Source organism: Acomys minous (genome assembly GCF_964271855.1).
Source record: "Acomys minous genome assembly, chromosome: 1".
Lineage (NCBI taxonomy): Eukaryota > Metazoa > Chordata > Mammalia > Rodentia > Muridae > Acomys > Acomys minous.
Genome location: NC_140483.1, coordinates 139,950,620 through 139,963,885, shown reverse-complemented (window position 1 = coordinate 139,963,885; position 13,266 = coordinate 139,950,620). Strand labels below are relative to the sequence as shown.

General features: G+C 39.7%; 1 protein-coding gene across 3 annotated transcripts in view; it reads right to left on the bottom strand.

The window, feature by feature from the left end:
- The window catches only part of RNGTT (RNA guanylyltransferase and 5'-phosphatase), a 225,814-nt gene that overhangs the window by 41,330 nt on the left and 171,218 nt on the right, over positions 1–13,266 (bottom strand). Inside the window, exon 15 of one of the 3 annotated variants that reach the window (XM_084782759.1) lies at positions 6,293–6,506. The exons of the other annotated variants lie outside the window; for them this stretch is intronic. Within the exon in view, the coding sequence (XP_084638885.1) occupies positions 6,432–6,506 (75 nt within the window). The 3' untranslated portion in view covers positions 6,293–6,431. Of the gene's footprint in view, positions 1–6,292; positions 6,507–13,266 lie in introns of those variants that run through there. 3 annotated transcript variants of the gene reach the window in all.

The window sequence follows — 13,266 nt, the reverse complement described above, 5'->3', positions numbered from 1 at the left end:
ACTCAGAGAGCAGCAGGAAGCTCTGCAGTGAGGAAACAAGCAAGCCACTTCCATCTCCTAAAAGAGAATGCGTGTTATAAGCCGCAGCACACTGCTACTGCACAAAGGGCAGGGGAACTCCAGCCAGTGACTGACAAGCAGAACGGAACTGATTCAGTCATTTTGCTGAACACACTTGAAGATACACAAGTGCAATTTGGAAAAAAAAAATGTTTTAAGTCTCAAGACTGTTTCACAACGATTGGCATTGCTCTGAATGGCAAGTGACATTAGCAGCTGCTGTACTGAAGAAACAGATACTTTTAAATAAAACTAATGAGGTAACTGAAGAAACCACTGCAAATGAAAAATATTCTTTTAGGGCATAACTGCTGCTGATTTTTGTCATGCCGACAGTCATACATTTACAGCCAGTAGGTAGCACTATATTAAATTATTAAAGATTACAAATGTGCTACATGTAATTGACAGAAATAAAGAGCACATCTGGAGGCACTTTAAATACCGTAGGTCTGGTAGCTATTGAGATGGCTCAGAGATTAAGAACGCTGCCTGTTCTTGCAGAGGACCTGGGTTCAATTCCCAGCCTGCACAGGGCAGCTCACAACTTCCCGTAAGTCTAGTTCTAGGGCATCTACTGCCTTCTCTGTCCCCGACAAGCACTGCTAGCATGTGGTGCACAGACACACACACAGGCAAAACACTCACATATACAAACTGAGAACGAATAAACACTTAAGAAGAAAAATAGAAATTCAATGTCAGTGAATCAAAGTCCTAAATATCTACAGATGGGTATGAAGATATCTTTAGGCCCATGTATTGAACGTTGGGAGGGGGCTGCACAAACAGAAATCAAAGTTATTCATTTTATAAGCATTAACACTTCTTAAATTATTGGCAAGGAAAAAAAAAACTTAAAACAGAGAAAAAAAAAGAAAAAAAAAAAAGAACTGTCAGAATTCGACCTTAAAAACGACAGCTGGCGTCAAGTCTGCAGCCACAAAGGCCGCTGCAGGCCACTTTTCTAGGCAGTAACTGGCTTCAGAGCACTCTAGTTGCTTTATTAAAGCACAGAGCAACAGCCAGAAACGATACTACAAATGAAACATATAAATTATGGCAGACCTAGTTTTTAAAATGAAATTTCCAATATATAGCAAAGGAAAAATTAACATAAAGGCTTACTTTAAAAGCTACACAAAGCGGCTAGCTAGAGGGCTCATTAGGTAAAGCAACTGCCACGCAAGCGTGGGGACCTACACTTGGTGTTGTTCGAGCTCCGCCTTAGAGCTGTCTCTCCAGTAGAATCCTAGTTTCAATTCTTAAAGCCCACCTAGAAGCTGGGCGGACTAGCAGCTTGTAGTCCCAGTGCACAGAAGGCAGAAGGCAGCAGATACAGGGAATTTCCAGAACAAACTGGCTAGTCAAACTGGCTCAATCAGTAAGATTTGGTTCAGCAAGAGACGCGAACTTAAAATATAAGGTTGAGAGTGACTGAAAAACACATCTGATTGCTTGAACCACTACATCATATATGCCCACATACATGGGGACATGTATGTTTGCAAGCATATAAGCCATTCACATATATATGAAAAAGTAAACTAAAATAAAAAAATAAATATAAAGGCATGAAAAAACACTTTCATGAGAGGCTAGAGACATGGCTCAACAGTTAAGAGTTCTTCCTGCTCGTGCAGAGGACCTGAGTTCAGTTTCCAGCCCCCACAAGTACCTATACCTTCCATTCCAAGAGATGCAATGACCTCTTCTAACCTCTGTGGGCATTTACACACATTTGGGTTGCAAACACACACCCACACATACATATAAGTAAAACAACAAGAACCGAAAGGAAAAAACAGAACAAAACAAAACCTCACACTAAGAAGAACAAGGAATAAGCAGGGTTGAGGGTTGGGAAACTTCGGTTCCAACCTCAGTCCCATCTTCTACTGCTTCCTAGATCACACGCAAGTTAGAATCACAGTTATATTTATGCCAGAGCTATGTTTCTTAAACTTATCTTTGATTTCAAAACAAACATCTAATTTAAAAATAATATCTAAGATTATTTTTACAAAAGGAAAATATACACAATGGCCAGCCATTGGTGAATTATTCTACTGGGTAGAAAAACAACAGAGTCCAAGTTTCTGTTTCCAGGTAACACATAGAAACATGCGAAAGGACTGAAGTGAGGACCTGGCACATGCTACACAAGTGCTCAGCTAACAGACGCCATCCCTGACTGCCAAGTACATGGACTAGTGTTTTGTTTGTTTTATACAGTCTCCAAGTGTAGCCAAGGCTACCCTTAAATTTAGATCTCCTTGTTTCTGTCTCCTGAAAGTTGGGATTACAGGGCTATGCTACCTCAGATAGATCATAACTTTTATAAAAGATTCTTCTTTTAAAATTTATTACATTTTGTTTATTCTGTGTGCATGTGTGTTTATGTTGTGTGGGCACTTAGGCCTCAGGGCATATGTGGAGATCAAAGGACAGCCATTAGGAAATGGTTCTATCTCGATACTATGTACATCCAGGGATTGAAATAAGGTCACTAGGTCTGGTGGCAAACACTTTTACCTACTGAGCCATCTTGCTAGCTTGATATTGTTTCTAAAGAGACTACTTCATTGCCTTTTCTTCCACCTCTAGTACTGGGAATTGCACTCAGAGTTTAACATCCTATGCAAGTACTCTACACTCAAATATCAGTTAAAAAAAAATAACTTCCTGAAGAAGTTGTGAATATAATCATAATGGAAATTTTGACCGTTACTAGGGGAAAATATATGATAAATTTTGGCCCCCATCACTATATAGCCCAGGCTGATGAAGTATCTATCTCAGTCTCCAAAGTAATGGGATTACAGAGTTTTTTTGTGCTGTTTTAAATGAGCAATGTTCCCTACAAGCTCATGTGGCTGAGCACTAGGCTTGGGAGGCTTTAGGGTTATGGCCTTGGGAACAGGCTTTGAGAGTTCACTGCTTTACCCATCTCCAGTTTGCTCTTCCTGCTCTAACTGCTCCAGGAGCCCACCCCCATGCCTCCCCGCCACTATGCCTGGTGGTCAGTCTCTTTCTCTCTCTCCTCTCCTCTCCTCCCTTCCTCTCCTGTCCTTTCCCCTCCCCGCCTCTCTGGACTGTAAGCCCAAATAGGCTCTTCTTTCTGTAAGCCACCTTCATCATGGTATTTTATCACAGCAATAAGCAAGTAACTATTACAATACTACTATACCTAAGTACTGGTTTATGTCTCCCTCTCACACACACACAAAACCCTCACTGAATGAATCTGAACCAAATGACCTGTAATCTCATTTTACAAAACAAAATATCTTATGCATAAATATGCCTAGCAGACATTGGCAACTTAATTCTTACTTTTCAAAACAAAATAAAACAAAACTAACTTAATAACAAATATGGAAAAGTGTAATCTTCTACAATTTGAACTGTCAGATTCAAAGGAGTAATGAAATAAATTCAGAAGGGTCTACCTATTGTATTCATTTGGTGTCACAAATAGTTCATAATGAGCAGTAACAGAGAGCCAAAACAACTGAGAGACACACTAACAAATTATGTCTGCATTAGCTCTATGTCTTTGTTTCTGATAATGTAAAGAAAATATAAAAATTTTTACTACTTGACAGTGAAGACTTTTTACTTACTGTTCATAGGAATGACCATATGTTATCCATTTTCTTAGTGTGGCCTTCAACAAGCCATATGAAATACTGACTTGGAACACCAAGAAGGGATCTATTCTTTACCCTAGGTTTGGTTCTTATCTAAACATATTTGTTTCGTAAACAAAATTTTGAGGACTTTTTCTCCACTAGTTTCAATTAGTGGGGATATTTTTAAATGGAGAGCCAGAGTAAGACAGCGGATTCAAAGCTATCTCTGTGGAACGGGAGATATGGCTCAGCAATTAAGAGCACCTGTTACTCTTACAGAGGCCCTGGGATTGGTTCTCAGAACCTACATAGTGGCTTACAACCATCTGTAACCCCAGTTTTAGGGGTCTAATGGCCACTTCTGACCTCAAACTGCTCCAACAAATATGGAAAGTATACAACCAAACTCTTTCAAGTGAAGCCAATATACACTGACACTTAAACTGGGTAAGGACACAACAAAAGCAGAACTACAGGTCAAGCCAGGGGTAGTGACACATACTTTTGATCCCAGAATCCAAGAAAATGGATAGGCAATCTCTTTGTGTTCAAGCCAGCCTGGTCTACACACTAATGAACATAAACACAAAAACTTAATAAAATACTTGTAAACTAAATTAAAAATACATGCAAAAGTATTGGAAACCACTATCAAACTTACTTCATCCCATGGATGTTAAACGCATGCATGCACACACTCCCCTCTAAGTACAATACAGCACAAAGATTCAGACAGAAAGCACATCACTACCTCAAGAGATGCAGATGAGCCTGTTAACAAAGCTCAACATCCCTTCATGGCAAAAAGCTCTGAACAAACTAGGAGCAGAAGAAACATAGCTCAGCATAAAAAGGCTATATTTAGGACAGATCTCTAGTCAGTGCTATATTAAATCGGGAAGAACTAAACATTTCCTTTGCTATTTCTATTATTTACTCTTAGTTGAAACCTTAGCTAGGGCAATAAAGCAAGAGAATGAAAAAATAAATAAATAAAGCAATATAACCAGGAAAGGAGTAAGTCAAATGATATATTTTACACAATATGATCCTACATTTAAGAGACTATGAGAAGATTCTTAGATTTTTATTTTATTTTACTTTATATATATATATACGATTGGTCTACCTTCATGTACATCTGTAGGCCAGAATAGGATATCAGATCTCATTAAAGATGGTTATAAGCCACCATGTGGCTGCTGGGAATCGAACTCAGGACCTCTGGAAGAGTAGACAGTGCTCTTAAACTCTGAGCCATCTCTCCAGGCCCCACTCTTAGATTTTAGAAATATTTCCAGTAAAATATCAGAATACCATATTAACATACAAAAATCAGTAGCTTTTCTATATAACAAATGAACCTGCCAAGAAAAAAATCAAAGAAAAACAATCCCATTCACGATAATTTTATATATACACATACACCTTAAACAAGAAAGTGAAAAGTTTAAGAGACTGAAGATACTCGAAGATGTTCACTGAAAGGTAACACTAACACACTAAGAATAGCTACATCATTAAAAAAACAAAAACAAAACAAACAAAAATACCAACCAAAAAAACAAAAAACAAAACAAACAAACCCCCCCCAGTAGAGTCAATGTAATCTTTCTCAAAATTCCAATGATATTCTTGAAAAAAAAAATATTAAAAATCTTATGGGAAAGTTGGGGATATGGTCCAGTCAGTGGCTTTAATTCCCCAATATGACATAAAAACAGTCAGGAGAATCAAAAGTTCACAGTCATGCTCAGCTACACAGTGAGTTTAAGGGCAGGCTGCTCTACAAGAGACTATCTCAAAAACAACAACAAAACCCAGCCCCAAGAGAAAGGCCTCTCCATCCAGGAGACTATAGCTCCCCATGTGCTAATGTCCCAGAAGGCCTTCCAGGTGCTGAGGACACAGCACAGTAGCAAGGCACTTGCCCAGCATGTGCGAAGCCTTGGCTTTAATCCAAGTACTAAAAACATCGTACAGCCCTCCAGTGGAACAAGAAGAAGTAAAGGCACACAGTAATATGGGGATCCCAAACCGTCACAGACCAAGGTTAACGTACATGTTGCATCTTAGATTCTAAAAGTAAGTATAAATTGCTGCTGTTGTTTTTAAAGGTGACTCTTCATCAAAATCCCACAGTCACTTTTCTGAATGCATACTCTTCTTTTCCTAAAGGACTCCATTAACTCTGTGTTTAAGTCTATATTTTTTTTAAAAAGCATCTCAGGGACAGATGCAGTGGCCTTTAATCCCAGTTCTCAGAAGGCAAAGGATTGCCATCCTGGCCTATATTGTGAATTCTAGATGAGTCAGGGCTACATAGGGGCAGAGATCCTACCTCAAAAAACAAGAAGGAATGCCAGAGCTGGAGAGACAGCCCAAGAGCTACCACTGTGTACTATTCTTACAAAGCACCCACACTCAGTTTCTAGAATCTACATTAGGCAGCTCACTAAGCCCAAAACCCCAGCTCCAGGGGGATCCAATGCCTCTGTCCTCGAAGGGTATGGGCAGTCATATACACTTATGCACAGACTCATATATACATATAATTTAAAAAGTAAAAATAAATCCTAAAAAGTACCTTTGCTCCAAAAAATAACTAAGTAAATAAAATATAAAATAAACAGGAAAAATATTTACAGATTAAATATATAAAGACAATTTTTATTCATGCTACGTGAATACAACATTTTTATAAATTTTTGAGTAGGGACCAGTGGTTGATTTCTGTTAGCTGAGTCTCTTGGCAGTGAAAGCAGAACTGCTGAAGTCACTCAGGGTTACATGAGTCCCAGGCTGCTCAAGCTGCAAAGAAAGACTCTAATTCAAAAGCAGGAAAGAAAGCATGGGCTAGAGATTGCTATGAGGGCAGCTACACACATGCAGCAGCCACATCACAAGACACATGAATACAAATTAAAATCTTTTAAAAATTAGCTAAGTCAGTAAGGTTCTTGAAGCACAACCAAAAGCAAGTGAGTAAAATAAAAATAACTTTAAAAGTTCATAATGGACAGATGGCACAGTGGCTAAGAGCACTTGTTGCTCTTGAAGAGAACTCAGATTGGATTCCCAGGACAAATACAGTGGTTCACAATTATCTGCAACCCTAGTTCCGGGGGATCTGACTCCCTCTTCTGGATCTGTGGGCAACAGGCATATATGTGGTACGTGTATACACACACACACACACACACACACACACACACACACACACACACGCGCACACTCTGCTGGCAAAAACACTCATACACAGAAATTAAAATTAGATGTTCTTTAATGTAGATATAAAGGTTACTATAAACTAAGATTAACTCAATATTGAAGAAAGAATAGTACAGCCAAAGTGTACAGTGTTCATAAGGTCTATAGCAGTGCAGTAGATTAGGCCATCACATTCACTAGTCACTGTTAGAAGCCAGGTCAGCAGGGGACTCCTCCCTCTACTGCCTCATTCTACTGCCTATGGCATTAGGGCCTGAACTCCTCAGAGCATTAGTCATGCTATTTTTTCATGGCATTAGTAATCTAATAAATCTATTATTCAGTGTCCCTCTTGAGTCCCAGACCCTAACCTTTTACTCAATGCCCTCCCAAGCAACTTTCAGGCCTTAGGCCTTCAAGCTCCAATCATGCAAAGTATCCTTCCTTTATAGTTTTATCAACTTTTATGATTTTTACTTAGGATGATGATGATGTGAATGCCACGAGGGGCATACACACATATGTACCATGGAGCACATGTGGAGATCCGAAAACAACTCTGTGGATTCAATTCCCTCCTACTTTTGTGTGGGTTCCAGGGCTTGAACTCAGATGGTCAAGTGTGTACGGCAAGCACTTTTACTTACTGAACTATCTCTCTGGTCCTTACTTTTTTCTTTAATATTGTTCTTAGGACTGTAGCTTTTAAAAATGTTTGGATATGTAAATACTTGCCATTGTGTTGTACAGGAGCCAGGCACAGTAATATACACCTCTAATTCTTAAAAAACAAACAAACAAACAAACAAACAAACAGCTGGGACAGGAAAACTATGAGTTTAAGTTCAGCTTAAGCTATGTACCAAGCTCAAGCCCAACCTGAGAAACATTGCAAGATCACATCTCAACACAAACAAAACTACCACCAACAGCATTAATATTTCATGCAACAGTATCTTAGAGAGAATAAAACAAAGAATCACCAATCACCCACCCCTATTTTCCCCTCACCTAAGCCCCATCTCACTATATACCCTTAGCTGGCCTCAAACTTGCAATCTTCCTGCCTTAGTTGGAATAACAGTATGTGTACTACCATGCTAACACAGAATTATATTATTACATAGTGTGTGGCTACATATGTCATTTATTTCTCTAACACCAACTTACCTCTTCACCCATACCTATTATTTCCCTGCATAAACCTTTTACTCCTTCTCAACTCCTATTTCTTATACCAAATAAAGCTTTTGTACTTTTGAACAATGCGAAGCATCCTCTACTCTCACAGAAGGAAAACAGGGAAAGGCCCACAGACAGATAATCACAACCTACCAACTGTATAATCAGTAAAGCAAAAATAGTTCTTGCTTCCTTTGTGACTCCTTCCCCAAACAGCTCAGTTCAAAGTTCTTCCTCAGCTTCTGACACTTAGAGCCAATTCTAAGCACCTGGCATATCTCACTTCAGACTGCACAGTTAATGATTGTTATGAAAATATCTTTTCCATCAGATCCTAAGTCAGGAACAAGCAAAGTATCTTATTAATTTTATATGCCATTTCCAACAGCTTGTTTTTGATCAGCAGGTAAGGTTTAGGGCATACAAGTCACCAGAGAACATACATAAAGTTGCAGGAAGAGAGAATTGCAAACACATCATTACTTAGATGAGGAACTTAGGGGAACTAAAAGTCCAATAGTCTGATAGAAAGACTTCCTATTTGCTACACTGCTGATTTTTAAAGTAAACAAAACCAAATTAATGTAATGTCGATACATACAATGTTCAGAAATCCATATGAGATTGATGTTATACTAGGGTGTGTCATGCCTAAAACAGAGACGATCAAGTCGTGAAGGTTCCGAGCAGGAGAGGCAACATGACCTGCAATGGGGCACTGGGAAGAGGTGGGTATTAACTGCTGTGGCTGACAGCCTGAGCTCAACGAGAGGTGGATTTAAAGAAGGTAATTTGGGACTCCAAAGAATGAGTAGACTTCAAATGAACAAAGCTGTTTTTACTTTTTTCCTCCTAATCTTCCCAATGTTTTTATGGATTTGCTAAATCATTCATTCAAGCCAGTGAAGACATTTGGAAATTACTGAACTTTACTTAAAATTTCAGCTATTATGGAGAAAGATGACTCCTAAAAATGCCTGGGAGGCTGGCTACAATGGCCTGAGACAGTTCATCAGTAACAACAGTACAGCCCCTTACAAGATCATTTCCATTTCTCAAATAGCTCAACCACTCTAGACATCTCCACTTAGTAGCATCTGATGACCCACATACCATGTGCGTGTTGTGTTACTTCATTCATCCTTTTGCTAAGCTATCATCACTATGGCAACAGTAGTGCTTACAAACCTTAACATCATTCTATTACCCTGTACTATGCAACCAACCTACTAATTCTGAAACTTAAAGAACATCTGTTCCTTTTCCCTGCAATTCTGCCTTAATTCACTTTGCAATACTGAGTCATCAAACTAACTCCAAAACACAGTGGTGGAAAAACACTAAAACGTTTTCATTCCAGCTATGTTCATACTCAACTTTCAGCTAAGAAATATGAGATTGTTTCCCTGTGTCTAGCGTAACTGCCATACCTGGTTGAAAAAATTCTGCAAATGAGATTAACTTTTCTTTTATGAACTAATTAACACTCAAATACACTCAAATACAAAAGGGCATTTGTTTATACATTTGTTTTCTCCCAGCTGGTTCTCAAAGAAATGAAATGGACTTCTAGACTGTTAAGCGCTATGATAGTTTTAACTCAAACCTCTTGGGCATTAAAAAATAATAGCGTTGAAAACAGAAAGCTGTAAGTGCCAGCTTATGTTTATAAAATATAGCACTCATGTGGATATCAGGAATGAGTCAGTTAAAACATGGCCTTGACTGGATACAGGGTCTATGAGTCAGCATAAAATTCTGACACCAAAGAACCCCAAAGTAAACAGTGATTCAGTGTTATATAACTATTTTTGATAGAGTGCCCCCTTTGTGTTCTTCTTTATGAATGTGACTTGAGGTCAGAGGGTAGAGACTTTCTTTTCTGCTTTTGTTAGCCTCTCTGTGTATGTCTGTCTGCAGGCCCGTATGCCAGACTGTGTGTGCGTGTGCCCGTGTTTGCCTGTGTATGCCAATGTGTGCCTGAGCGCCTGCCACTGCCTGCCTGGCCACCTATACACTGGGGAACAAAGTGGGTCTTCTTTGCTCTCTGCTCCTCACAGTATTTTCAACCTCCAAATGTTCTGTGACCCTCCTCCTTTCGTGGCATTGGAACCCAGATCTCATTCATATCTGACGCTATGAACAGGATATGACTGCAATGCAAAACAAACCAAGAAAAGTTAAACTGGCTCCCTTCGTCACTGGGAGAGCCTCCCGAAGTCCTGAGCAACCGTCTGCTGGGAGAAGAGAGAGGTGACTGCTGAGAAAGTGAGCTGCCTGTTTTGACAGAAAACTTGACCTTGAGATTACTTAGAGAGAGGTGCAAGCTGAGAATGTGATTAGAGCATGATCTCACTCAGACCTTTTATCAAAAGAGAAACAAAACATCAGAGCCCAGGGGAACTGGATTTGCAACTCTGGAGAGGAGGTAGAGAAGTTAGCCTCATTACCACCCGCCCTTTACAGCAGTGCCTACAGGTCCACAAAACGGAGACCATTCACTAATGGGTTGTGTGATGGCTGGAGTGCAGCTGGTATGGTTGATCCTGGTGAACTACCAAGCACTATGAGTAAAGGAACCTCCTACATTATTAACTCAATATAGGTAGTCCAATAGTAAAAATGACCAAACATACATGTGTACGTAGGTGTACACACACACACACACACACACACACACACACACACACACACACAGTCAGACTCTCAGCAGATCACTTGAGAAGCAGTGTGAGTCCTGTGTTTAAACAATAGCGCTCAGTGCTACAGAGTGCTCCCCTTGGCCTATTACTTGGCAGGGCTACCACATTAGACTCCCAGCACTCTCCTAATATAACCAAGTGTTTTGGACCTCAGCAAGTAGAAATGCATGGCTGAGAGTCTCCTAGGAGTGGGGCCAACACACCCAGTTCCTAAGGGACCCCAGAACCCTAGAAACCTCTTGTTGAACTCATTATTCATTGGTTTCCCACCACATCCCCCAACAAACAAGGGGTATTTCCCTCTGTTGATGCTGGAGCTGACTATACTTTTGTCCACAGGAACCTGAACTGCTTCCTGGCCGTGGCAAACACAGATGGCTATTGTGGTCATACCACCAAGGCCACGCCACTGAGCTTTGGCCATTTGACCCCTTAGCCATGCCTAATGTTATGTTCTACAGCTAAACATATTTTAGGCACACACATTCTGTGAGGGCTGGCAACTCTCCAAGCAACCACGAAAAAGTTCAAACTTTGGGTGAGAACTGTGAAGACAGCAGAGGGCTGCCAACTCCAAGAGAAGCGGTCTTTGTGTACCACTACTAGCTGCACGACAAGGCCAGCACTTAGAGTCTGTAAAGGAGCCCTCACAGCTGTGGAAGTGGTTCAGGGAATAAAGCGCTGATCATGTAAGCACTATGACTAGAGGGCAGCCCCAGAACCCAGGGAAAGCTGGCCAGCTAGAACGCGGAACTGCTGAACTCCAGGTTCAAGCAATTCTACTGCAATAAGTAGACTGCAGAGTGACTGAGAAAACACCTGACACTATCTGCAGCTTCTTACTTGCCACTGCACACACACCAGCAAATAAAAACAAAACAAAACAAAACACGAAGACAAAAGGCACTATTAATAGAGGAGAAAAATAATGGAGTAAGGGCATTTGTCACCAGGCCTGATGTTCAGTCTCTAGGACCAACGTGGCGGTAGAAGAGAGGGATTCTAGAAAGCTGTCCTCCGATCTTCACCTGCTTCCTGTGCTACATCCATGTGCACAGGAATACACATATACACACACACACAAAACGAATGAAGTAAGTTCTTAAAGGTTTTAAAAGAACACTGTCAAGGAGAAATATATGGCACAGTATACTTCAAAACAAGATGTTCTGGATACAGAAAGGAAAATATTTCACAACTATATAAGAAGACATTGTAATTAGAGTCCTCTGGCTCCTCAGGGATTCACAAGAATCCCCAATGTACGAACTCTCAGCTCATCCTATTAAGCAATAATGAATGTAAACACTCACAGTGATTAACTAACTGGAAGAGGTGAGATTTAGAGCTCTGAGCTCCTTTATACTCCATTCTATTTTAAGTGCAAACAAAGCACAGTAATTCTCTACTTCAACTTTTGTTGTAAAAATCATGTGCCTCTAGTCGAGTTAAAGAAATTACAGAGATCATTTTGGTTTACTATGCAAGCAAAGCACAGGAGACATCAAGTGTTATAAAATATACTATATATAATAACTCAACACAAACAGAAATTGATTATTTTAAAGAATATACTGACTCTGGGCATGGGTGGTACACATTTGTAATGCCAACCTTTGGGAGGTGGAGGCAAAAGGACCAGGAGTTCAGTCAGCCTCAGCCACATAGCTAGTTGGAAGTCAGCCTGAGCTGTATGAGAGCCTGTCATTCATAAATAGGTAATAGTATACAATGAAATAATACCCTATAAGGGACAACGAAAATGTCCAATATATTAGCTGAGCATCTTGCCCCATATTACCCAGACAACTACATATTCTAAATCTAAAAGCACTTACATTTCACAGGTTTGGGGACTGATTTGAATAATATCAAAACTGTCACATTTCCATCTGACAATATTAGTTTAAAGTTACAAATGTGCTGTGTGTTATGCTCTCGGGAGGTAGAAGGATCAGCAGACCAAGGTCTTCCTTAGCTACACAAGGAGTCTTGAGGCCAGCTTTGGAGAACTTGAGATCTTACCTCAAAAAACCTTAAAAGTATAGGTGCTAACTATTTTGGTTTTAAACATATAAACTGTTCTATTTTCCCTTTCTATACTTAGGGAATTATAAAACACAAAATTTGTAAAACAGTTACTAGTTATTACAGTTGTAATGTTTCCTAATAAAGTAAGAAATTTATTATTAATCAGAAATACATTAAATTTAAATATTCTTTCACAGGCACTTTCTGAATTATGAGAAAAGACAGCTCCACTTAAATCTCATTAGAAGCAAGAAGTGACTCTTATTTCTCAATGTCTCAACCTTCACCCAAATTTATTTAAAACAAATATCCTCCCACGCCCTTTTTTTCTAGTTTGGATAAAGGCCAGGCTGGCCTTCAATGAAGCAGGGATGATCTTGACCTTCTGGTCCTCCTACATCCACCTCTTAAGATTACAATATGTGCAACCACATCCATTTCGTGTA